This window comes from Denticeps clupeoides, chromosome 10 (genome assembly GCF_900700375.1).
Source record: "Denticeps clupeoides chromosome 10, fDenClu1.1, whole genome shotgun sequence".
In the NCBI taxonomy this organism is placed as follows: Eukaryota; Metazoa; Chordata; class Actinopteri; order Clupeiformes; family Denticipitidae; genus Denticeps; species Denticeps clupeoides.
The window spans coordinates 7,447,285-7,473,681 of record NC_041716.1 but is presented as its reverse complement, the minus strand read 5'-3'; the positions used below and the strand labels follow the sequence as shown (position 1 = coordinate 7,473,681).

General features: G+C 44.2%; 3 protein-coding genes across 9 annotated transcripts in view; 1 reads left to right on the top strand and 2 right to left on the bottom strand.

Moving 5' to 3' along the window:
* Positions 1 to 1,537: 1,537 nt before the first annotated feature.
* On the bottom strand, positions 1,538 to 6,177 carry LOC114797917 (transmembrane protein 26). The gene is made up of 4 exons (XM_028993201.1): positions 6,061 to 6,177; positions 4,895 to 5,102; positions 3,299 to 3,443; positions 1,538 to 2,330 (listed from the first exon to the last, which is right to left on the bottom strand). The coding sequence occupies exons 2-4, from the start codon at positions 5,086 to 5,088 to the stop codon at positions 1,710 to 1,712; spliced, it is 960 nt and encodes a 319-aa protein (XP_028849034.1). The 5' UTR covers positions 5,089 to 5,102; positions 6,061 to 6,177; the 3' UTR covers positions 1,538 to 1,709.
* Positions 5,997 to 18,028, bottom strand: gabrd (gamma-aminobutyric acid type A receptor subunit delta). Of its 5 annotated transcripts, none has more exons than XM_028993198.1 (10): positions 17,881 to 18,028; positions 17,174 to 17,469; positions 12,126 to 12,241; positions 10,208 to 10,275; positions 9,469 to 9,689; positions 9,067 to 9,149; positions 8,494 to 8,631; positions 8,248 to 8,403; positions 7,818 to 8,029; positions 5,997 to 7,564 (listed from the first exon to the last, which is right to left on the bottom strand). In XM_028993198.1, the coding sequence occupies exons 2-10, from the start codon at positions 17,239 to 17,241 to the stop codon at positions 7,265 to 7,267; spliced, it is 1,362 nt and encodes a 453-aa protein (XP_028849031.1). In that variant the 5' UTR covers positions 17,242 to 17,469; positions 17,881 to 18,028; the 3' UTR covers positions 5,997 to 7,264. The 5 variants fall into 5 exon arrangements, with proteins under 5 accessions (XP_028849031.1, XP_028849030.1, XP_028849029.1 ...); XM_028993197.1 differs by having other exon boundaries at positions 17,770 to 17,915; XM_028993196.1 differs by lacking the exon at positions 17,881 to 18,028 and adding an exon at positions 17,738 to 17,869.
* Positions 18,029 to 18,571: 543 nt separating this feature from the next.
* The window catches only part of cfap74 (cilia and flagella associated protein 74), a 37,695-nt gene continuing 29,869 nt past the window's right edge, over positions 18,572 to 26,397 (top strand). For 2 of the 3 annotated variants that reach the window (XM_028994778.1, XM_028994777.1), the window contains exons 1-12: positions 18,572 to 18,655; positions 20,553 to 20,667; positions 20,767 to 20,857; positions 20,973 to 21,119; positions 21,700 to 21,798; positions 21,900 to 22,004; positions 23,379 to 23,552; positions 23,663 to 23,773; positions 24,353 to 24,455; positions 24,845 to 25,002; positions 25,104 to 25,317; positions 25,567 to 25,755. In XM_028994778.1, the coding sequence (XP_028850611.1) occupies positions 18,590 to 18,655; positions 20,553 to 20,667; positions 20,767 to 20,857; positions 20,973 to 21,119; positions 21,700 to 21,798; positions 21,900 to 22,004; positions 23,379 to 23,552; positions 23,663 to 23,773; positions 24,353 to 24,455; positions 24,845 to 25,002; positions 25,104 to 25,317; positions 25,567 to 25,755 (1,572 nt within the window). In that variant the 5' untranslated portion in view covers positions 18,572 to 18,589. Of the gene's footprint in view, positions 18,656 to 20,016; positions 20,072 to 20,552; positions 20,668 to 20,766; positions 20,858 to 20,972; positions 21,120 to 21,699; positions 21,799 to 21,899; positions 22,005 to 23,378; positions 23,553 to 23,662; positions 23,774 to 24,352; positions 24,456 to 24,844; positions 25,003 to 25,103; positions 25,318 to 25,566; positions 25,756 to 26,397 lie in introns of those variants that run through there. The other variant, XM_028994779.1, reaches the window with a different exon arrangement.

The following is a 26,397-nucleotide window of genomic DNA, read 5'->3' as shown; positions in this document are numbered from 1 at the left end:
GCGGGATTGAGAACAGTGTCACACGAGGAAGCAAATGGAATCCACGCAACAGCTCAGTCCATTTCTCTGGAGCTTTAAGGGGTCCCATCCCCTTTCATCCCAAACCTTCCCCTTGTTTCTCGGCCTTCCCCTTGTTTCTCAGCCCTGTACCTACCCGGAACATTTCAATTTTTTTTCTCTTGTACTGATTTTCTTTCCTCCTCCTCATCCGGTGGCACTTTCAAAGCAACGTGCTGCCTTCTAGTGCAGAGGATTATAAGCATCAATTATACAGCACAGAGAAGAGAGCACACCGTGTAAAAGCCTTGTGCGTGGAAAAAAATAAAAAGTCTAAATAATAATAACAGTCAAAAAGCACAGAAGTAAACCTGGGAAAAATCTGCCATTACGGTATGCCCTCCTCACCTCTTGAAGCGTTCCCCCTCCGCCCCCTCAGCACAGTGGCTGAAGGTTCCATTAAAGCCAACGTTTTTTTTAATGTATGTCAAGTGCTGCTTTGCATTTTCCCCTGGCTTCACACGTCCCTGCTCTAAACGGGCGTTCGTAAAGTGCTCGGCTTCTGACTGCACAGAGGGGGCTACATTACTGAGAGATGATAATAAAATAAGAGGAGGAAGGCCCGGGGCGTTTGATAGAATAACCGACGATGAGCATCAGCCAAGACTTTTAGAATCGAAACATAATGAAATGTAGTGCATGATGTCACCTTTTCCCCGCACTTCATCATTATTATTTCATCATGTTGAAAAAAAAAAAAAAAAAGCTTTCAGCCTTCGTGTGTACATGAGCAAAATTTCCTGGAGCACTGTTGAGAGAGGGAGAAGTTCCAGCAGCAGGCCAGCTGCTCAGATCATGAATGCTTAAGCAACCTCTTTCACAGACAGCATTAAACGCTCCGAATGGGAAAAGTTTAGTCGCCAGGTGGTCCGCGGCGGATAAGGGAAAAAAACAGACTTGCATTTGGGTCAGACGGGCAAGTGCACCCAGCACCCCCGGCACGCTGGCTTGGGGGGGGGGGGGGCTTCATTTGATGAGAACTTGCAGGTAAACACATGTGTCATGTGTTTGTCCTTAACATGTGAACACTGCCATCTCATGGCAAGAGTTGCTATGACAAACACTGTTTAAAAAAAGTTTTTTTTTTTTTAAAGAGGTACTGCACATTATGAGGGTCTTCTCATTGTGCTAATGAGAACATGCAAATGTGGTGCGATTCCGCCCATTTGAAATAACTTTCAACCATTAATGACACTTGAATACATCTCCAGTTTGATATTAGGAAAATGTGAGTGTACGTACTAAACAACTTCATTAAAAAAAATTGATCGCAGCGTTTTGTTTTTTTTTTTTACATAGAGAGAGAGAGAGAGAGAAATTGCAGTTGTCTGTATTTGGTAGCCCTGTTATGAAATTGCATTACTTTTCCTATCGCAACAACACATCCTGTCGTGGACAGACATAAAACTGATACTGGTTATATAAACCAGCACTTGTTTCTATCTGGTCAGTGAAGTCAGACAGCAGTTCATATTGGAGTCTTCAGTCAGCTGATTTAGAAACTCATTTCTGGATTCCTCACTTTCTCTGCCACCTCCCGGAGCCTAAGCCACCGAGACTTCGCTGAATCGGGCTGATTATGTGGCAGCTAGGACCGTTCGGCTGGGAATGCGGCCCTTCTGGCTGGGATGAAGTTGTTCTGAAAGCCCTGTCTAATCCTGACAGTTCTGTCCCTGAGCCTCGACGTCCTCACCGTGCTTGTCTGATGGGATGCGAGGAGTCCAGGGCATCTCCAGAGTGATGGGCTCAAACTGGACCACGCAGATGCGGTAGACCTCCAGCAGGACTATGAGGATGTTCTTGCAGGTGAAGAAGATCATGAGCTGGTTGAGGACGTTTTCCTGAATCATGAGGTAGAGGCGGTACACCAAGAAGGGCCCGTCCTGCATTCCCACAGTGAGAAGGAGGCTCCAGACCTCACTAGAGCAGCAGGAGGCCCCTCCACCGTCCTCCAGGTGGGCAGAGACGGGCTCAGACTGGGCCTTTGAAGTGCTGGTCTGGGTGAGAACCAGGGGAAACTGCATCAGAGCCCAGGAGAATAAGCTCAGGCCGACTATGATCACAGCACGGTTGGTTTTCACTTCCGGCTCTTTAAACGTGTCAAAGATGTCCAGGATGTCGGCACCCAAGCCCACATAGACCATGAGGAGCTGGGACAGCTGGTCACGTGACATGTCACCCTTGGGCATCAACCACCGCCCCACCACCAGTACAATGAGCATTGTCTGTTCCAGTCCAGCTGCCCAGTTCTCCGGGTCCAAATGGCCTATGCTCTAAATCAATCAGAACATAAAAAAAAAAAAATCCATCAAAACTAAAATTACATGCAGACACAAAAAAATAATTATTTTAAGGTGAAATATATGAAACATAGAAGGGCATATTTAAAACTGTATCTGCAAAACTGTTTTGATATGAAGTCTAAAATGTCTATAAACAGTGTTGCATCAATAAGGTTACGGTAAGGATGAATATTGTATTCTAATCTTCTACCAGTCATGTAATACCATAATGTGCATAATGTGTGTAATTCTGAACACTGTGTGTTTGAGCATATTTGAGCATATTTCAGTATATTTTGATAAATTAAATCTGTTTTATTGGAAAATACTGCCCCCTATTGGATGGAGTGTAAATTATATTGGTAGGAAAATACACATGGCATCTTTAAACTGTTCACAGAGCCACGTATTTACAAAACGTCAAAAATGTCAATTTCTGCTGCTGGCTATGTGTGAATTCTCCCACTCCTCTCTTATTTATTTAGATTAATCTCTCTTTAAATTTACCTAATTCTCCAGGATGTTCAGATATTTAGGGGAGATTTACATTTCTTCAGCCATTACTCCGCACTTCCTGTCGACTGGCTGGATTTGCGAGAGAAGGATGAGGTAATATGGATGACTCTGCCCTCGCATAATCTCCCTGTCATTTTTCATATCCCTACAAAACACCTCAAGGAATCAGATTTGACTGGGCTGCCTGAGAAACAGCTGCTGCTTTCTGATATGTGCAATTTAAATGGTCCTTTTATAGGATAAGGAGGGGTCCCAACTACTTCCTAATCACGTTCTCACTGTCCTCCTTACCCGCTGAAATATTTGGAGCGCTACGTAAGGCAGCCATTACTTCTGTGTCCTGCACCTCTCATAGGCTTCAGGCCTAATCTCCTGGTCTTGGCTTTTTCAGTGATCCCTCAAAGCCAAGGCATCCTGCAGACCATGTCCAAAGAGCCACCTACCGACGTGATGGGGATTTGGCTGAAGAGATGGAGATCAGGTCCCGAGGAGGAGTTAAGGGGCATCTTGGACTGAAGCAGGTTCAGCTCTAGGAACCAGATGGAGGGGATAATGGTGCTGAGGTACAGAAACACCATTGGGGAGAACCTGAGAACAGGGGTGAGTGATTCCAGAAGTTTTCAGATGGTAAATTATTCTCATCATGGATGCAAATCCCTATTCTGTGAGCCAGGGACATCAAAGTCTGTATGTGGGAAGGAAGAGAAGGGTGGATGAGGGGGTAGAGAGAGAGGGGACAAAAGAGGCAAGGACCCACAGGAAGCAAGCCCTACCCATAATCCTCATCTCACATACCCCAGACAATGGGCATTGATTTAGATATCTTACCCGCAGCATCCCATGCAAAAAATCTCAAATGACATCATATTCAAGTCCTTAAAGGAGAGAGAGAATAAAACGACTGAACGAATTAGGTCATTTTTGTCTTTGTGTTTGAGATTATAGGGACCTCATTATTCGCGGAAGAGGAAAAGTGTTATTAAATGTAGATGTCCCTTTGAGGCACCAAAAAAAAAGGATGGCTTGTAAGCGCTGCTCCATATCTTCATGTCAGCCCCAGTTTAGATAATAAGCCACTAAACTCAAGCATTAATGGGCAGTGGGGTGCAGAGATAAACACTGGTTCTATAGTCTTATCACATTGATCCCAATGTAAAATATTTATGGGATGAGGGTGAGATAAAGAGAGCAAAAGGAACTCAAGAGATATACACAGTGGGAAAGGATTTCGTGTTGTACGAAAAAAAATCTTGCCTCTTCACTCAGCGTGAAACTTCATTGTTCTCATTTTGATGTGATTTGATGTGATGCTCAGAGCCCAAACAAACTCTAAAGATAGCACAAAACTATATCGCTGAAAGAGAGATCGTTGAGTTAGAAGAATATTTGCAACAATGATCTGGCCACACTCCGTACGTTGAGATGGTCCTATGGGCTCCGCACTTGATTTGATTTTGGTCGCGCTTTTGAATTTGAACATGCTTGTTTGGCATTTGTTTATTTACATAACTCATCTATTCATTTACATAAATAACCAGATAAAACAACAAAACATGACCTTTAACGATGTTCATACAGGCTCCTCCCATTTAAAAAAAGGAACCCATAAAAATGTTGTTCCGGGTGACAGAAATGATTACACACAGATGAAGAGTGTAATTATTTTCTCTTATTGAAGACAAAGACAACTACCAATCGATTCTGTCTTGTTTCATCTGTTTATTTACGTAAATCCTGAGGACTCCTTTAATCTTACGCTAGCAAACAAGCCCCATGCGTGGTGCGTAGTGCTGCACTTAGAAAATAGTGCACTATATTGTTTTACTAATATATAAACTCAGAGATCAGACCTTTATTTTTAGCCTTCCTGTTCACACCTACTAACATACTTTGCAAAAACTGTCTATACAAGGATATGCTATTTTATTTATTAGCAATATGCTGTTTTCTAGTTTGCCATTTAGCACAACAAAAAAAATGTTAAATCCCCTTGCTGCCCTACAGTGCAAACGAAACACACCCCAGCGGAAATCTGTTACCATTTCCACTCCGCGTTCTCCGTGCATTTAATGGTGATGGCCATCTCCACCCCCAGGAGGGCCACGCCCAGCAGCAGCAGCCAATAGACGGGCTCGCCCTTCTCCTCCACCACACGCCACACGGTCACCACGCCATGCACGGTGAACAGGAAGCGGCTCACCAGTGCCAGCAGGATGTTGAGGAGCCGACACATCACACCAAGTCGAGCTGCGGGGTGCAGGGTAACCATGGCGTTAAAGTGTTCTTGCTGTCGTAATATCATCCCAGGGATGTCAGTTAATAGTCAATTCATTTGCATTCTAATCAGCATCAGTATTCTATTGAATATAAAATTATATTCATTTATTGGCTCTATAGCTAGTACATATTTCTTGCTTTTGTAAAATGGGTAAAAGTACCCATTTTAAATGAAGAGTTCATTAAATATCCTCAAATTACCATCTCATGACAACATCAGTGACTTTTTTCATTAAATAGTTAAAAAATAGAATCTGATAGTCCCTTTACAAAATGGCTACAGTGCATGTGTAATTAATATGAATAACAGCCAATGTATACTTTTTTTATCCTAAGTTCGTAAAGAAATTGAACATTAATTATGGATTACTGCTCATGAGATGTGTTGTTTGATCAATATTTGAAAAGCTAAATCCCAGCCACGTCTCCAAAAGTGACAGCCACCTCAATAAGCCTGTCATTAGGATGCATTACGGGTAGCACAAGCCAGAATGAAGCCCATCTTACCAGAAGAGAGATTGGTTTAATTGCACTGGGTTTAGAGAGTAGGTTTTCTGTACTTGAGAAAAATCCAGCCAGTGCTAAGAGTTTTTTTTTTTTTTTTTACTTTAAAGATCATTGGTTCTTTTAATTTGCAATTGATAAAACTCATGGTATTTATTCAAAAACTGATTGTTACTAATGATTGGCTGATACATTGAATCTAAATGTCTCAGGTGACCCTTTGGAAACTATAGGATTGCCTTTGTATAAAAAGCACTATTCAATTGATAATTTATTTATGTTAATGTTTCATTTTTCAACTAAAATCGAGTGTTGAGTCTCCAAATGTCACAGGGATTCAATGTAGAGGAATAACAACAATTTCTTATTTCTGTCACCCATTATAGCGTTTAATAATAATATCCTTCACAAAAATCACACTTACAGGGGGAGGGTATGGCATCCGGTTCAGGAAGGGTCGTTTGATGAATCAGTACGTACTTCAGCAAATAATCTGTCCCTCGTCCACAGCTCCACCAGTGTAAAGTAATAAAAGTGGCGCTGGAGTCCGGTGCCGTTGTGGGAAATAAATCACAGCCCAACTACCTCTGCAGTTCTCGGAAAGTTACGGCCCGGCCTTTTTAAAACGGCCACTGCCACCCCCACCCCCAGCCCCCCCGAACCTTTACACAGATGGGCAAAACTCAGAGGAAGATGTGTCGAAAAAAGTGCTCCTGTAACAGGGTGGCCGCAGATAGCGTTTCCTGCTAAGGTGGCCACCGCGGTTGAGCATGATGTCACTTCAGCAGAACAAAGTTATCAGCGTGCCACCGCGAGACACCCTGCCCTTTTCCTGGAGGGTACGATAAGACACCCTTGTGCATCCCGAGGATATAAAAACAAGCAAAGTAGTTTAAATTCACAAACAGCCGATGATGGCAGAATGAGACAGAATAAAAATATTTCTATAAAATACGAAATCACCTCCTGTGGTTATAGCAGTCCAATCTCTTTCATTTATTCTTATAGGAAAATGTCATTTTTGCTCAATAGTTCTGTGTTCATGTATGAAATGTGTCCTTCTGAAACGTGTTGCAGTTTCCTCGCAAGCGCTGTGATGAATCAGAACGAAATGAAGTGGAAAATGAAATCATTAATTGGCATGCCATTCGTGTCAGCAGTCACGTATTAGAACGCATGGCTAGCGCATGTACAGCTCCTGAAAATGACTCTGGTGCCTAATTGTGAAGAAACAGATGAGCTTTAAAAGCAGAGTGTGAAATTGTTGGTTTACAGAGCGCAGCCACTCAGATGTTCTTCATGATCCGGAGACGGGCAGTACTGGCAGGAACTGATAAGAAGCGGTGGAAACAGATTCAGAATTAACGAGGAGGACGACTTGAAAATGAGGAAGGGGGTGCGGGCCTGTTTACTGCAGCCGGCAAATTCTTAAAGAGTCCACAAGCTGCACAGTATTGCTGGCGCGGTGAACAGTGTTGCAGAGTGCAGGCGGCCTGATGGCAAAGCAAGTGCATCCTGGGATTGGTCCTGACCTGCGTGTTGGTTTGGATTCAGTCAAGTCATCAAGCACTCACACTAAACCCTACCGCTGTCCTTTTTCACCGCGCAAACGCACCCTGGCGAGTAAGTCACATGGTGTATGCCACCCAGTAGATGACGTTGACGGCGGCGAAGGCAGCGGGGAACACGGCCCTGGCGTAGATATCGATGGTGTCGGCGTCGATGGGCTTGAAGACGCACTTGCAGCACTTCTCGTCGCTGCTCTTCGGCTTGGCGGCGCCACGGGCCTCCGTCTCCTCGGGCTCCGCCGGCGGCTCCCCGGCGCACTGGCCGCGGCTCTGCCTGTTGGTCACCAGCAGGCCCTGGTTCATGCCCGTCACAGAGAGGGAGAAGAGCACCATGGCCTGCTTCCCATTATTCACTATGGACTACGGTGTGGAGAAGAAAAGGGAAAATTGCACATCATTTCTGTTAAATGCCCTAATGCAGTTGAAGTAGAAATTCTTATTTGCGTGATTTTCCGGAACGTATTGGACTTATGTACACTAGTAGATTAATATAATCTTCCGAATGCTTGCACAGAGGACAAAGTGTAATATCTCTCCCCCTGGGCAAACGGCTCGCTTGCAGTAAATCCGCTCCTTGAGCGCTCTCCGGGAATGTTTGGATTGGGATTCTCACCTCTGCACTGCTCTTACTGGCTTTCACCTTGGCTTTCTCCTTCTTGCTGTAATCAGCGTTGTAGTGGGCGAAGGCGTACTCCACCAAGGCGGCGAAGACAAACACGTAGCAGATCCAGAAGTACACATCCAGAGCCTTGATGGCCGTGGCACGTGGGAGCGACGATCGGGCGCTGATCATCAGCGTTGTCATGGTGAGGACGGTAGTAATCCCTGTCGACCAGAAGAGACAGTGTGGACATTCACATTTGCTTGTTACAGTGATCCAACTTCTACCCTTAGCATGAAACTTTGTTTTTTACCAATTTACACCAAAATGTACTATATATCTATACAGAGAGATTTATATATCTGTACAGAGAGATTTATCCTGAATGAAAATTTTGGGAAACGTATCAGAAGAACTGTATATCATTCTATGTCATTTCTACCTAAGGATACACGGGCAGGCACAGCAGATTGGCTGATCCAGAAGGAGACCCACGACATAGCAACCAACAAGATAGAGGGCATGTAAGACTGAATGATGTAAACGCCTCGGTTCCGTCTCAGCTGGAAGCGCAGGCTGAGACGTGGAAATCGGCCAGCTAAAAAAATAATAATAACAATAATGCTGAATATTAATAATAATAACTGTAATAGTAATAATAGTCCAAACAGGCAAACGTTCTGCTGACCAGATTTGAAGTTCATCATTTCCGTGACAAAGCGGTAGTTGGTGATGGTGAACTGTGAGAGCTCCAACTTGTCCAGGCCATGGATGTGGCGCTGACTATCGGACCAGTGGTACACAATGTCCTCAGAAGAGTAGCCATCTGAAGAACAGGGAGCACACACGCAGATGCATTTATAGCTGCGGGTGGAGCTCAACAGAGTTCTTCTCTGATTATCTCTGCAGTATCCTTCAATGTGTAGACTTTAATCAGCTATTGCTTTTAAAGCAGAAGGTCCCCAAGGCAGCGCTTATGAGAAGGCCTAATAAATGATAAAACTCTAATTAATGTTTAATGTATCTGACAGGGTGGCATATAGGGATTATTTTCTTCAAATATACAGTCACATCATATATTTATATACTTTTTAATTGTCTTCTCCAACCATTTGATAATTACGCTTGTGGAATAATGAAGAGTGTAACGAAGCACGTGGCAGGTTGGCAGCACCGAAGGTCGATAATGAAAGAGCACAGAATGACGGGCCTCCAGGGCGGAGGGTTGAAGTCAACTTGTGAAGGTCGACTTCCCACTCACAGCTCTCCAGGTCCAACATGCACTCCTGCTCATCCATGGGGTATTTGGTGAGGTCCATGTCACAGGCGACCGTCGAGGTGATCCTGAAAGAACGGCCCAATAGTAATATAACAAAAAAAAAAGCAACGTGTCAAGAAACTTTGACATAATTTAATTGGTGAAGAGTTGCTAAAGAGAAAGATCATGATTATTTTTGAAATGGTCAAAGAATGTAATTTCCCGTTCAGGGGTTTATAAATCGGTTACAGGAAAAACACAGGGATGCATTAAAGCCTGTAAGGCTAATGCGGTGCTACGATCACGACTCCTACGCTGCTGTTAGCAGCCATTACCACACTTAACATAAATTAGTACACAAGCGCAGTCTCACAATCTCACACCCAGACACGCACACGCACACACCGGCTGCTGTACAGGATGATCCCGTCCGGCTGAAGGCGTATGAGCTTGTTCTCGACGGTGACATCATGGAACCAGGCTGACTTGGCGTTGACGATGAACGTATCGGGGAGCCAGAGTTTATCTACAAAGCGGCTGTCCAGGCCCAGGGTCTTGTTTGTGTGGTTGTAGGTCAGGCGGTCATCTCTCCAGCTCTGGCGCAGGAATACGGTCATGGTGTACTCCTGACAAAGAAGAACACACCGTGCAATATTTAAACACTTCTTCTCCCTATTCCTTCGTGTAAAATGTAATCAGTAAGACGTCTTAGATAAACACAGTGGAAAGAGCAGAGACCTGCAGAAGGCTGACAAAGGTTTAAAGGGGTCAAGCCATAAATATTTGAAAGGTTAATTACAAAGCTATCCATTTACATTAAATAAACACTCCGGGCATATCAATTCACTTTAAATTGGCCACATGGATTTGTGGCTTGCCATTAAACCCAGAGTGGAACTGTGTAATCAAAAAAAAAAAAAGGGACTATAACAAAAAGCTTCACTGGTCAGCTGAAATATCGACATGTGTGGAAAACGCATAAGCCTTAAAGGGCTACTAATGTCTTTCATTTCATTTAAGTGCAGCGACCTGGCTTACGACAGCAGGAAACATTTGGCAATTTAAGGCAGGATCTCTTGGGTAACTTAAAAAAAAGAGAATAATAATAACTATATTTATATATGTGTATGAAACCATACGTTACCATGTTGGCTTCGGAAATATGGTCAATGCTCGCTACTTCAATAGCCATAGCTACGTTCACCGGAGGGCCTGTAAAAGAGCAAGTGAGAAAAAAAGGACGGATGGCCAAGCCCTCTGCCCACCCTCACCCAAAGAACGAGGTTTTTATGGACTCTCCCGCAATCAACATTAAAAGGGACATTACAGCCAAGTGTAAAGCTGCGTGTCTATGGGGAGTCATTTGAGCAGACACTAGGAATATGACAATGGCCTCTCGCCGCTCCAAGAAACGGTCAAAAGGGCCGTCGTGAAACTACCCTCATTACCCGCTGCTCGATCAATCCGTACCCTGCCATGTGAAAGCGGAATATTTGCGTAGTGGGCGAATTGGATGTCAGGGCACATTTTCGGGGGAAAAAAGGAGGCCGCTCCCGACGTCCGCCGAGGCACTTTGGATGGCCGTTAATTTTGGACATTAGAGAGCCCTCATCGCTCCCCCTGATCGATTAAAATTTATGCCACCTCCATTTTTACACTGGGCCCGTGAAAGCGCATGCCAGTGAGGAGCTGAGCGAGAGCAGAAGCACCTTCATGTGTGAGAGGATGAAGGAGGCAAAGAACTCATACTTTAGAGCAGCAGAATTTGTTCAAAGCAGCAGAAAATTATTCCATTGCACTTGATAAGCTCAAAGTTTAAGTTGTTCATCATTTGTCTGTGCAATATGTTCTATAGAGAATATTTGCCAGTTTTGGACTAAAGGCCTCTTTATTATAAAATGTATATCTAGAATACATATGAATACAATAGAATACAATATGATAGGAAACAGAATACAACATAATATATGAGTGATTCCTCAACTAACAGAATAAACAAACTAACAGCTCAATTCTTAGTTTTCAAGGTGTAATAAAATTACATATAAATTTAATTTATAATTAAAACAGTTAGGCTAATTTGTGAATGCTAATTCTAAAACTATAAAAACTATAAAAATAACATAATAAGAGAAAAAAAAATGTAATTTCCACAACTGTGCTCACTCGCTGTCTGAAATATGTTTCTAGACAGAATGGAGAAATACATTACTGCAATTAAATTATATTCATTTATGTTAGATTATCTGAATATAACTTATAGAATATGTAATATTAGAATATGTAAGTTAACTGACACATACTGTCTGTCTTAAAGATTAGCATGACAAGGTTCTTGTCTTCATAGAAATTGTGTTAAAATGCTACAATCAAATGATAAATTAAGTTTTCTGTTCAAATTGGAAGAGAAAATTGTATTGATGTACTGCCCAGCCCTAGTTCACTTAATAAAGTTTAACATCTATCATATTCTCAAACATGAGTTCTGTTGTGCTCTGCTCTCGGTGATAAAAATGGTGATGGATAAGAGCTGGAATTGACTGATAAAGTAAGAAGATGCAGCACCTTTGTCAAAGGTGAATAACTTATTGCCCTCCCCCGCCCCGCGTTCTGGACCACTTCATCCTCCAGCCTTTTCGGGCCATGCATTTGCACCACACCTCACGCTGAGTTAAGCTGTGAGATTGAGAAATCTAAGGCCATGCTCATTGGACGTTATACATTTGACAGGCATTCTTAGCAATGTTGTCTCTGTCAAGATGTGCTGCGGACACCAGTCACTTCGGTAACGCATACATTTGCATCTATTGACTAACCTTAATACAAGTGTATGACATTTGCATATTTATTTTTACATATTTATGTGTGTTAAAAAAAAATATTCAATGACAATGAGGTGAAACATGAAACATGGAATTGTAATATAGTCCTAAAACAGAAATGACTTCTTTTTTTTTTTTTTTTTTTCGTAACCTCGAGATGGAAATATGTGCTAAGAATGGCTGCAAATGTAAAGGGTGGAAGCGCAATCCAATGACACTAGCAATAGATCTCATACTCACCTCCTATCCCAGGGCGAAAATTTCGAGCATAGCCCTTCATTAACTCATCCAGATTAGGCAACCATGATATCTCAATGTCTGTACCTACATAGTCCCCAATGTCATTCATCAAAGACCTGAGGGAACAAAGCACAGCTGCTTGAGGTCCTTGAGGAGAGGAGAGGAGAGAAAGTTGCTTTTTATGACAACAGGACACAGCAATTAATGGCAGAGCGGGCCCCGCGTGCTGCAAACAAAATATTTCATGCAATCATAAATGCATACATTTTTTTTTAAACACAAACATCTCACTCCTAAACTCTGACAGAAACGTTAATGGAGCGATCTGCTGGAGAGTGGAAATTAAAATTGCCTCGCCGCAGACTGTGTGAAATGAATTTTGAAGCTGATTCGTCCTTCTCCACCGCTACCATTCCACTGTCCGACTGAAATGATGCTTGTTGACACGTCGAGATTAAATTATCAGTACGTGGCAAGATATTTTAATAGAGAAACACCACTTTGTAAAGGAATTAAACCGTGGAACAGATGGTATTTCCTTTTTTTGTAGTTAGATGTTAATAACGGGGGTGTGAAGTCGAATATTCTAGTGGCCTAAGAATGACCACAGGGAGGCAGTGTTTTCTGCCCGCAAGGGCAAAAGGCTGCATGTTGCTATGAGACGAGGAGGACTATGAGGAGATTATAACCGCCGCAGGTTCTACGTGGTGCTGGAGATGAACGATCAGCAAGCAAAGTGCTCGTCTCACATCCCCTCCTGCTAATAAAACACGGATGGGTCTGATACGTATGATTTTAAGGTATCTGCGCATCTGCTTACTGTATTAAATGAAAGCTGAAAAAAGAAGCAAACTAAATCTAAAGCCCGCACAGAGATTATTGTTTTAACAAAATTTTTTAGCATGCACAGTTCAAAAAAAGTGACCAACGTTTGTAAAAAAATAGGAACCGTTTTAGAATATAAAGAAATTGAAGTGTATCATTGCTGAGGAGATCAAGCAAAGGTCAAGTCATGCTTATTGCATATAAATGGCTGCAGGGAAGGCTTGATAAAAGATGTACCGAGGCGTAATAATGTGTGCTGAGGAGCCATGGAATAGTGGAATATTTGAGACACTGTGACATTTTCTATTGCCAAAAACAGTTTCGCCCCATCTTGTTTTGTACCCCACAACCTGTAAGAACAGCAGGACAGCGTGGACTGACGGACCGCGTCGGAGACGATGCCTGAAGATGCCCGGAACTATGCACTGTTTTTTTTTTCCGTTCTGATGTGAGGTTCTTGGACCAGGAAATCACCGTCGGCTTCGCCACAGGGATAATCGGAATTAAGCGCGTTGCCTCTGACTGGCAGGTGACGCGTACCGAGCCGCGCATTTTAAATCCTGAGACGTCTGAAGTAACCAGCAGCAGGTAAACCTCTGTAGGCCGACTTTAATGGGCCTACATTTCATCTTTTGCACAAAATGTTCTGCGACAACAGCTGGCGTTCACTCTGAAAGGTTCATTGTTAAAACAGTCTTTGTGGCATGTGGTTCGAGAAACTGGAGACTGCGTTCGGCGAAGGAGCCGGGGAAAGTGCTGTAAAAAAAAAAAAATGCTAATGCAGCAGTCCGTTTGATTGTTCTCAGGGGGGACTGGTAAGTGCTCGAATCCCACTGTCGCCCTTACACTCTTCAAAGTCGATTTGTGCGCCACGGCGCTCCTCCGGTTCCTTTCATTCGCCTTCATTACCGCCCTCTCCCCAGGCCCTTTATACTAAACATCTATTTATGAGCTTACACACCGAGGTGAGATGCACAAAAACAAAAAAGATGGAACGTTTCCAGGCACACATTGTGCATCAACCTCTATTAACTCCTTGCAATAAAGCCAATTTGTTCGCGGCAGCAGCCGGCGTCTGACTTGCGCATTTGGAAAGGCAAAAACCCATTTTCTTTATGGCACCAAATCAGGACGAGGGGTCCCTGTGAACCATTTACACTGCAGCACCCAGAAATAAAGGAATAGTGTCAATGATCAGGTCAATAGCGGGGCTGTGGAGTTAATATGTTACAAATCGAGTTCTTCAGAATACTACCAATGTCCATAGTGAATAGCAATCTACATTTAAATTACGTAAGTGAAAGTGAAGTGATTGTCATTGTGAGACACTGCAGCACAGCACACGGTCACACAACGAAATGTGTCCCCTGCTTTTAACCATCACCCTTGGTGAGCAGTGGGCAGCCATGACAGACGCCCGGGGGGCAGTGAGTGGGGACGGTGCTTTGCTCAGACCTTCTGATTACGTGTCCGTTTCGTTACCCGCTAGGCCGACCACCGACTAAAGCTATTTTTTTTCATATTCAAGGCTAAAATTGCCAAAGACTAAGACATCAGAACAAGCGACGTGTTTGGAGGTGATGAGGCTTGCACAGACGCAGTCGCGGGCCAGCAGCGATTTTTCCGCTGACAGCGAACAGAGGACACGCCGCGCTGCAGTTCTAATGCGACTCGTTCAACCTCCTCCTGACGTCTACGTCCTAATCCGGATGGTGCAACAAGGGCCGCAGCGCCGCTTCTTCCCCCGAGTCACGAATCAATCCAGAGCTCCGCGAACGCAACTTAGTCACATCCTTTTCAGTCGCTCACAGTTTGAAGCCATCAGTCAGGGCCCCGTGCATGAGAGAGCTTAAGGATTTGGCTAATAAGTCATGTAGGGCTCTGAAATTACCATAAAAGTGTGCGCACAGCCATCACAGGCTGACAGATGATGTATAATTAGCTAGCGAGTCTAAAAGTGATTTAATACCGCGGTACATTTGATTGCTCACTGCCCAGAAAGTGGAATATATTACGGAGCTTAAAACGTCCTGGCGTTTCTGTTTTTTTTACGTTTAAGTATTCTTCAAGGCAGCATTTGGCCTTTTTATCTGCCAGGTTCATATTACAAAATAGCAATAATAGAGGACGCAGTTTGCTTTAGAACGTTTTTATATGGTTTTATAAAGAAATAACACTGCCCTTCCGCTGTAATAACTGAGGGTGTGTGTGTGTGTGTGTGTGTTGATGCATCAGGGAGGATACTGTGATCCCTGTGAAATCAGCCTCGCTAAAAGAAAGAAAAAAAAACAACAACTCAAACGTCGAACCTGGATGTTGAGTGAGAAGCTGTGAGACGTGGTAATCTCATCCTCCACAGGGTGCATCACCAAAGCTCCGAAGAAGCGAGGACAAGTCTAGTCGTTATAAACGTGTAATTCTACTTGCGGTTGAACTGTAGATGTGGTTTTGGACTCAAAAAGCCAAAAAAGACTCCTCACGGGTAACAGCGACTTTGAGCGGAAGCCATCTTGGCTAAATCACGTGACTGACGATTATACGTTGTTCTTTTTTTTTTTTTAGAACTTCGAGTAAGATACACTGTGGACGAACTCACATGGTCAAATCTCGTACTGTTGCACTGGACACATTTTTAGGCTAACGACACTGAGAGAATTTACAGTATTCTTCTGCTGTTTTGATAGCAACATTAGCTTACTAGCATACTAGCCAGAATTACCGAATTATTGCACAACTCTGGCAGAATTCTTCAATAACAGTTTCACTGCAGTTACGTTTATTTTTTTACAATTTATGTATGGAAACCAACCATGGTGGTCACCAAAGATAGGATTTTTACTTCTTGCTGGGTGCTGTTTGGTCAGTCACTTCTCAAATGATGTTCATGTTAATTTCACACGTCCTTCAATGAAACCAACCAGTTAAAGCACAAAAAGAACTGAACTATTTAGCCAAGGGAAGGAGCGAGTGAAGTAGTGTTTTCCCAGTGCTTAGTCCATTCCCTTGTCCCTTCTCTCTTCACCCTGGGCTCTTTGTAGGCCCAGCGTCACAGTGCATCTACGCCGAAGCTATGCAGTCCACAATTACGGCACAATTAAGCGCGCAACTTGCAGGATCCCCGCGGAGCTCCACAACGTAGCGGGTAAGTAGTTCATGCAAAGTCAACATAAAAGCTGAGCAATAAATCACCGCCATCGCGGCAGTAAGTGTGGGCACCTCGTCACACAAAGGAGCAACTTTAAGGTATCTGGCAAACCAAGAAAATACTGCTGTGCAATGGAAAAAAATTATATATATAATTTTTTTTATGTATATATATATCAATCACCTGGCTGCGCATGAACCTTTTCCAGCCCCTGCTGTAGTTTTGGATGGACGCCCTTAGCCGGAGATGCGCGAAGGGCTCCCTGGCATGGCATTAACCTTCAAATACTCATTAACCTTTATGTGACCTGAAATTTAGTTGAAAGCACACTTTCTATTTTTTTATTTAGATCTCTGGGCAGATGACGCGGACGCTATTCGGGCCACGGAGAGATATTTTCACATTTCATAAAAAAAAAAATGCCACAGCTTAATGTAACATTACGCAACAAAACTCTTTTCTCTCTCTCTCTCTCTCTCTCTCTCTCTCTCTCTCTCCCCCTTTTGCTGTGGAGCGAGAGAGGAATCTGGGTTGAGTTAAGACTTTTGATCTCTTTAGATTTTTAGAGACAGATGCCGCTCGCCAACATCATCTCCGAGATTAATCTGCATTTGATGGCACCACGAACATACAACGCGTGGATCTGAAGTGTGTGTGTGTGTGTGTGTGTGTGTGTGTGTGTGTTGGGGGGGGACGAACCCCGTGAAAACCCCTGACCTATAAAAACCGGGTCCGTGGCGTCCGGCGGGCGTGACGCTGGCCGTGAATCCAGATCTCGGCGCGGCCAAAACGCGCGGCGGATACGCGGCGAGGGCGAAGGTGCTCGGTCGTGCATTCGCGGGGACGGTAGTGGGGCAGGTGAGGCCCGTGGAGGGTGGCAGTCGCCTAGCGGGTAACACACTCGCCCGTGAACCAGAAGACCCGGGTTCAAACCCCACTTACTACCATTGTGTCCCTGAGCAAGACACTTAACCCTAAGTTGCTCCAGGGGGACTGTCCCCTGTAACTACTGATTGTAAGTCGCTCTGGATAAGGTAAATGCTGTAAATGTAAATGGGTAGAAAACCGGCACGCTTACCTGGCCACTTTGCTCGCCCCGGTGAGAAGCGGTAACAAGGTCGAAAAGACGAAACGAATGATCTTCATTTTCTCGCGAAAGAAAGAAGAACCTGTACAAAGAAAAGTTTTTTTTTTGTTCCTCCTCTCCTGTTCCGCCGGGACTTGGGTTGGAATTGCGGCGCGGACGGCGTCGGTTCCGCCGGCGCGCTACGGTGCCACGGCTCGGGAGGAATGGAGATAAAGTGGCCAGGTGGGGCGACCCATGGTCCTCCGCCAGAGCGCGATGGAGGGAGGACGCTGGCGAGAGGTCGGATCCTGGAAAAGGAATAAAAAAAAATTAATAATAATAATGTACAAAAAAAAATATATATATATATTGTCCGCGCGCACGATCCGAGTTAAGTCCCACCCCCTCCCACTCGTGCGCGCTCCTGCGCCGGGAACGACGGCGGATTTAACTCGGGCGACGCGTGGGGGAATAAAAAAAAAAAAAAGAAGAAGCGTGGATCGCGCCGCGAGTCCGTGAGAGGGACACGACTGTCTTACGTAATACGTTTCGTGCATATATACAAAAAAGCTTTACATTCGTTGTGCGTCATAACGCACATCACGTACGGCGCTCTCTCGGAAGTTTGATGAAAGTTCCACGCGGCAATTCCGTGCTCCCTGCGCTACACGCTGATGCGACTCGTAAAGCTGGCAGCGGGGTAATATTCGGTGACGTACAGTAGCGGCCGATCCACACTTCGCTTCAGAGCGTGCACACTTTGTCGCCCATCTGCTGAGAGACGACACCCGCCCACCGTATTACTGCTCGACGGTCAGCTCTTGACCGGGGGATCGGCGCTGAGCAGATGGTGCGGTGACACTGACGCGGTGGCGGAGGTTGGGTGTTGGGTTGGGTGGGAGTCGTTGTGGATTCGTGCACGCTTCACTGTCACCGTTGCGCAGGGACTGGCCCAACAGACGTCCCGGTGCCAGAAAATGTGCCTGGTGATGCCAGCTACTAAGCTGTGGTGGTGGGCTGGGTTCCCAGTTGACTAAACCTGACCCTTGTTAAGCCATCCATGGTCTTTAGGAAATGTAATAATTTTTAGCTTTTTCTAAAACAAACAGAGGCCTTATCACGTTCCCCATGCCACCCAAGAACGACAGAGATACTACTTCCCCTCCTGAAACGCTTTCCACATGACGTGATGCGGCAAGTCACGCAATGTTAAAGCTCGGGCAGCCCAACCCACTCTACCAGGTCCACTTTGCCCCTGGCATCACGCCCCACTTGCAGAAGGGTCTTCATTTTGATGATCTCTCAGCAACATAGACCCTATAAACCCTATTGTAGGGTTTTACACACATAGAACCATAAAAAAATAATGCATAATAATGTTGCCTAAAAAGTCTATTATCTCAAAACACTGTAGGCAATGTGTAGGTCATGATGTTGAACTGTCACACCAGCCTATTGTTTCCACACGAAGCAGCCTGCTGCTCACTGTTCAAGGTAAGTCATTTTTGCAGATGAGCGGAAGGAACGATGAGATTAGATCATCTCTCATTTGTCTTGCACTAATGTGAGTCTGAATATTTTAGCCCTCAGCAAGATTTTAATCTGGTCCTAGAAAACCCTTTGTTCGTATAAGACTGCAGGAGCGGTGGCTTCTGTTGAAAGGTCTAGTGGTGTCAGATGTCATTTGCTTCATAAACCATTTCAGATTTTTTGTAGCCCACATAACTTCTAACAAAAATAATAATTATTATTATTATTAATTACTTGAGGCTTTAATTGCTGCCAAATGTGAATATGTAATTGAATTGTAATAAATTCGCCATAACCTTCTATACATATTATACATCAGTAGATTCTCACTGAAGGCATCAAAACAATGAATGAACATGTGTGGAGTTATGTACTTGACCTCCACAGTCACCGGACCTGAACCCAACCAAACAAAGCCTACTAACGGTGCTTATATTTACAGTGAGCTAACCGGGTCAATAAAACAGCGGACTCTGCACAGCTAACCAACATCAGTACAGCCTAAAGGGATAACTCAAACACGCACAAAAGTTAACCAAAGGGGCACATAAAGCCAACAGGCCAACACAGGCTAACAACAAAGGGGTCTATCACACAACTCAACAAGACACAGGAATGAGATCCCAAAAGAGCTCCTTGCAGGTCTCCGTGGACCCTGGGGACCTCCCAAAAGAGTAAGGGCCTAGCAGACCCTGGGGACCTCCCGAACACCATCCGAAGTCTCTTTATATAGGTGGTGGTGACCAATAGGCAGATGGTAGGGGGAGCTGGTAGGCTTCATCTCCTCCCACGAAGTCAACCTAAAAGAGACAGGACACAAAAACACAACCAGCCACACAGAATATGTGGGAGCATACGTCCAGGGACGTAACAGGGGTGGGCTGGACCGCAGAGTGAAGGCAAAGGGGCCAACAAGTGCTAAACACCTCTGGAAACTCCTTCAAGACTGTTGGAAAACCATCTCAGGTGACGACCTCTTGAAGCTCATCGAGAGAATGAGCAAAGGGCGGCTATGTTTTCAGTTATTTCACCTTTTTTTGTTAAGTACATAACTCCACATGTGTTCATTCATAGTTTTGATGCCTTCAGTGAGAATCTACCGATGTAAATGGTCATGAAAATAAAGAAAACTCGTTGAATGAGAAGGTGTGTCCAAACTTTTGGTCTATACTGTATGAAGGGGGGGGGGGGGGGGGGGGGGGGTGGATTTCGTTTAAACCATTTTGGGGAAAGGCTGCAACCTAAGAATTTAAAACCGGCCGCTTCACGGAGATGCGCTCCGGCGCGCGGCCCCTCCCCTCGCGCGCGCTCTCCGGGCCCTGGTGTCCATGGAAACGCGTCAAACACACACTCACGTTCAGAGCAGGAAGAAGGAGGCGAGTGAGTGTAAACAAATGCAAACAATAACGATTATTGTCATTTCGTCGACGAAACGCGGCGTTGAATCGCGTATTATCATTACTTTACTCATGGCCGCTTCGCTAGCGCCATTGCTTGCTAAGCTATTCTGCCTTAGCAGTTAGTTTCAGATTCAAATTTTCTTTGTCACATACACAGTCATACACGGTACGATATGCAGCGAAATGCTTTGGCGACTGCTACAGCCCACAGTATTGCAAATATTGCAAGTATACAATGATTACCAATATGCAAATGTTGCAAACATAACCAAATATTACACTTTAATGTCTTTAACAAGACATAAAGCATAAAATATGTGTAACAGCAAGGTATGAAGTGAAGTTTGGTGTTTTGTATGTTGCTATAGTATATTTCTATACTTAAATTGCTATATGTAAATAAATGCACAATTATTGCACAATCGTGGTCATTATTTTTAGTTGGTTGCCTGTCTTCTTAGGAAGGAACTATGGAACAATGGACAGGAAACTTCCCCACTGCTGAGGCAGAACACGAGGCTTTTTCTGCTTTTGAACACACACAAACACGCACTGGGACTGACACGGACACAGAAGGTTAGAATTATTAATGATTCAGTTAAAGGTAATGCTTATTTACATGGTTTTGTCAGATATGTGCCTTAAATAAATAAATGCATGCTGGGTATGTTTCAGATGATGACAATAAGGAGGTGACATTTGTGGAAGAATCTGGATCGCCACTTGAAATGGACATGCCGTCATATTCTGATGCAAAGACAAACTGGTTTGCATACAGAAGTTTTTCTGTTTCAAATTTAATCCTAAAACTTAAGGCATATTTGGAAAATATGAGAAAACATGAGTGTCCTTGCAGTTGTAATTTTATTGTTTGTGGGTAGGGACGAGGGTCAAACTGGCAAGTCAGGGAAGGGAGGGCGAGAGAGGAAGAGTTACGCCGAGAACGCACGGATGTTCAAGCTGAGGAGGAACCTGGACCAGCTGGATAGCCTCTATGCACAGAAGGAGGATGATGTACTGAGAGCCAGGTCAGTCTGGGCCAACATGGGCAGGCACAGCGGCCCTCACATGCTCCCCACACACGCACGCACACAGACACACAAGGTCGTCAATAAACCCTTCCCATCCAGCACCCCCTCCAAACACACGTGTGGAATGGAAAAAGAGTCAAAGCTGAAGAAAATTCCTCCTGACATCACATGTTTCCATGGTGTATTTTTAGCCATCACCGCATGCAGCTAGAAGGAGCTGCGAGGTGGGCGGCTGGAATAATGCTGTGCCTTATTAATTTATTTATTTAGAAAGGTACAGATATCAGACACACGTCTCAAATCATCTTTCATGTCGGCGTCTCTCAGTGCCGCAGACACAGATTGTCACGCTGCAGCTCATTAGTCAACAAACGCAACAGACGAGAGGGTTCTGCTCACACGTCCCTGCAATCCGTTAAGACTTTTACAATCAAACTCACACAGCTACCCTGGGTAGGGAAATTGAGTTAATTTGATTAATTTAAAGTTTAAGCCCTGGTTCCACCAGAACATGTGCCGTGTTTAAAACTTTTTGCGGGCCTGTGTGATACCTGTATGACTCCTCTGCACTTTAAAGGGAACAGTTGAAAGCATGTCATCAGCACATCGCCGAACTGCAGGCACAGAGGGAAAGTGTGGAAGAAGACATTGAAAGACAGAAAAAAGAAGAAAACAGGTGGGCCCAGCCGAAATGATAAGATTCAGTGGACTGATCGGTAGCTTTTGTTTCTTCATCTCTGCTTGGCTTTCTGTCTCTCCTGCCTCTGGGGTCCTCAGCGTTGCGGTGTTCCGCCTGCGAGCCCAGCACAACCGCCTGTGTGTGGAGCTTCAGAGGGAAGAGGAGCTGGAGGCTCTTACTTCTTTGGCCTTGAAGGAGCACGAGTAAGATTTACAGTAAAATGCCACTCAAATCTTCTTTTTTTAATCTTTGAATGACGCCCTTGTAGTATTTTTTTGCTGCAAACCACACATACTGGCCACAATCACTCAGAAATACATGCCATATCCGCATAGCTTGTGCATTTGCAGTTAGAGTTTATGGACAAGTTGTTGCCTTAATGTAGGTTCTGGGCAAATGAAGACTGATAACGTTTCTTCAAAATTATAGATTATAACACCAGAGGAGGAGAAACTGTAAAATTATCATCAACTTACCTTTAGTTAGAGCAGTTGATATGCTGCTGTGACGTGAAAAAGAAAATACACACATCAACCAAATTATCACAACACACGCTCACAATTACAAAACACAATGGCAGCATGAACACATCACAACACTACACACATCAACTAGTGAACCTCAACCCTGAAATCCTTGTGATGAATGTCCATTGCACCATTGCACACGGCATGCTGGGAAACACATCATTTTTAAAGTTTTGATGGGACCAGAATGGGACGTTAGAAGGATATTGTTGAAGTACCAAATAAGAACATTATCTGACCAAATTGGGATGTTCACTGAGTGCTCAATTTACATCAAATTCAGAACGGACCATCCAAAGAACCTCCAGCACAGAATCTTGTGGGGGACCCATTGGGGACATCATAAATGTCCAGCAAATGTCTGGAGAATGTTTATTCCCTGGGATCTGCAACCTATATTTTCCAGACACAACATGGGATAAAAAAAAAAAAATACTGATGAGATGAAAAATATTGATATGCTTGGTTCACAGTTTACCATCACCAGAACACTGGAGCTGTTTCACACATCGGTTCTACCAGGAGCAAGATGAGTCATGCTTGCATCCATGTGAAACTGTACAGGCTGTTGTTTTTGGTGGGATCGATGTGCTCATGAACAGCATGTGGCTGTGTGAATGGGGTGGTAGTAGCCTAGTGGGTAAAACACTCGCCTATGAACCAGAAGACCCAGGTTCAAATCCCGGGACGTGGGAAATCCCATAAGAGAATCCTCCAGGGCCTTTATTCTGTATCGGCAGACTCAAAGCAACAGAGACATGTGAGCAAGGGCTTACTATATTCACCGATATGTCTAATTATCATACATGCATACACTTAACCCTCAATTGCTCCAGGGGAGGACTGTCCCTGTAACTGTCCCTGTAACTGCTGATTGTAAGTCGCTCTGGATAAGGGCGTCTGATAAATGCCATAAATGTGAAGGTTTTCAGGTTGTTTTCCACAGCCGGAGTTAGGCAAACGGTGCAAAGTGGGATCTATTTCTGGTTAAAGCTATAATGTGAAAGTGTGCCCAGTGTCCTGCTTGAGCTGCAGTGTCCCTCTGTGCAGGTTGGAACTGTGTCAGTTGGAGGTGAAGCTGGGCAGCCTCTCGGAATTGCGACAGGAGGTGCAGCAGGAGGAGCAGGATTTCTACCGGTGGCAGGAGGAGAGGCGGGCCAGACAGATCCAGCAGGAGAGTGTTGCTGCCAAGGAGACAGTCCTGAGGAGACAGCAGGCCAAAGCGTAAGACAATTACACATGCTTATAATGTGAAAAAAAGTTGTTTATTTAGGTATAACGTTTTTAAAGGTATAAAGTGTTTTATGTCCTTTTTTTTTTGTTTGTTGGGACAGTAAACGGAAAGCTTTGATCAAGGAGCAGAAGGCCCAGCAACAGCGGGTTCTGGAGCAAGCTCAGGCCGGCCAGCTCAAAGCCTCCCAGCACCTCAGAACTACCATGAGCAGGTCAGAGCAGAAGGTCAGGTCAGCTGTGTCTTGTTAGGTGGATTACATACATCTTACTGGCTCAACGGGACCTGTAAGGACCTGTTTAATTGCACAACTTAAAGAATTTTCCTTTAAAAGTCAGAATCAGCTTTGTCCTTCTCCTATATCTTCATGAACACGTTTTGTTGAAAAAAACCAAAAGACTCTAGTTGTGATTTGCTCCATCACACTGAGCCACAAAGAGAGAATGAGAGAGCTGTCAACTGTTTGATTGTGTTCTTGTTTCTGGAGAAAAAAATAAAAAGAAGATTGAATGTTTAAGAATGACAGCAGAGACAGGCACAGATTGACGTTTTACAAATGAAAGCTGGCTGGAGAGTCATTTGATGATGACTTCCTCTACTGTAATTTAGCCAGGCTGCAGTATAATTACATCAGGGAGTGATTCTGTTTCCTTGCCATCAAACATTTGACGGCCAAGCCTAAAATGTTCTGCCTGGCACGTGATCACACTAGCTATTGAAAATTTAACAGACAAAGTGTGTATGGGCAGGTTTGTGAAACTTTGTGAGGTGGTTACTGAATGCTGGTGTACAGAATCCGCCAGAAAGAGGCAGAGAAAGAAGAGCAGAAGAAGGAACAGATGAAAAGAAGGATGGAAGCTGTTATCTCACTGAAGAACAGCATCACTGCTACACAGGTAACTCCAGGAGTGGGTTTCAGCCCACACCATTGTCAGACAACAGACTATGAATGCAGACTCCTTCTGCAGGAACACAACTTCCTGTTCAACCGGCTAATAAATAATAACATTTTAACAACAATTAAGTAACATCTTGACATATCTTTTTAATCTTGCTCTTGATATATATGTGTCAATTACACAGAGGCAGAGGACTAGAGGAACATGAAATATCGTGGTGGACTGAGAATATACAACCAAACCAAGAAATCGTATTAACACTCAAGCAAATTATTCATGAATATATTGGAGCAGTGTAGAATAGAAGAAGTGATATATAGATTTATTTTGAATTTGACAGTGCCAGTTTTAACGAGTGATGCTTAGTTCTATTTTTTCGTGTTCAGGAGAGCCTGCGAGATCAGCAGGCACAGGCCAGGGCTCGAGCGCAGAGGCAGAGCCTGCAGGACAGGCAGCTGAGAGAGTCTCTCCAGGCACAGGGGCTCAACAGCTACAAAGAGATGTACCAGCATCAGAGACGGAAGGCGCTCCATAAGACGGAAGAGTATGCATCCCGCCTCCGCTCCCTTTGCCTTCGCTGTCTGTCTGTTTCAATGCCACATGTTCTCTCTTTCTTTTTGATTTCTTATTTATTTTCTTGTGAAGGGAGTTGAGCAAAAGGCAGGAGGCCCGGAGGATGGAGATCATCTCTAAAATTCTAGTAGAGGAGGAGTTAGAGAAGAGGCATAAAAAGCAGCAGACCTGGCTTCTCCCCGCCCCTCCTGCTGGTGGGCGGAGGCCCGCGGGACGTGGGAAATCCCATAAGAGAATCCTCCAGGGCCTTTATTCTGTATCGGCAGACTCAAAGCAACAGAGACATGTGAGCAAGGGCTTACTATATTCACAGATATGTCTAATTATCATACATGCATACAGGTTATAACAGACCTGCTAAAAGAGTTGTCTGCTAGTGAGAATAAAGACCTATAATAGACCTTAAACACGGTCACTGAACTCAGCTCTGTAAATATCATTCCTGTTCCATCAACTTGGAGTTGAGGTCATTTATACGAAGGTCTGATACCTAATGCAGAATGAGCAACTGTAAAGTAATAACTGGGCTGATTAGGTGGCAGAGGCGCCAAGGGAGGGACCTTGTGAGATGACTGACAGCAGATCCTCAGACGAATACTCTGATTCTGTGGATGATGGAGGGGTCGATGGTGACCAAAAAGAAGAGGAAGATAGAGGGATAAAGGAGAGTCTTGCTCTTCCTGAGTTCATGGGGCTGTGGGACCAGACGATCAGCAAGGAAAAGGTAAAAATACAGACACACACAAACTCATATTTATATATGCAGGCACATTACTCTCAGTCACATTTCATTAGATTCAGATAAAATAAATAGCACAATATCCTACAGAACCGTTACCCAATAAAGCCATAGGCTGATTATCACTTGCTGCTTCAACAGCATGAGCACAATTTTACAATCTCATAAAACTAATAAGGACGAGGACCTTGTGTATCTGAGCCTAAGAGAAATTGAAGACCTAAGAGTTGCAGGCACTTCACTGTGCAACCCGTTCTGACAAACTGCACTGCCCCAACAAAGAGCGTCCCAGGCCCGGTCTCAGTATACGCTGTGACAGACATCACTTCTCATTTGCCGGTACCTCTCAGGCTTCAAAGCGAAACTGACGTCTAGCTAGAGTGTGTCTCAGTGAGAGAGGTTGAGTGGAACGTTGGCGCCGAGCTCAGATGATGGCCTTGTACCAGGCTTGTTAACCTGGAGAACGGGGTTAAGAGCTGCACTGCCACTCTGTTTGCATTTTTAAAATGCAAAAGCAACTGTTGATTTATTTACTCTGCCGATGTCATGCTGCAAAGCCTACGGTGGTATGAAGCCCATTACAGTGTTTCTCATTTCGCCTCGCTGTTTTTGTTCAGTGTCTTCTTC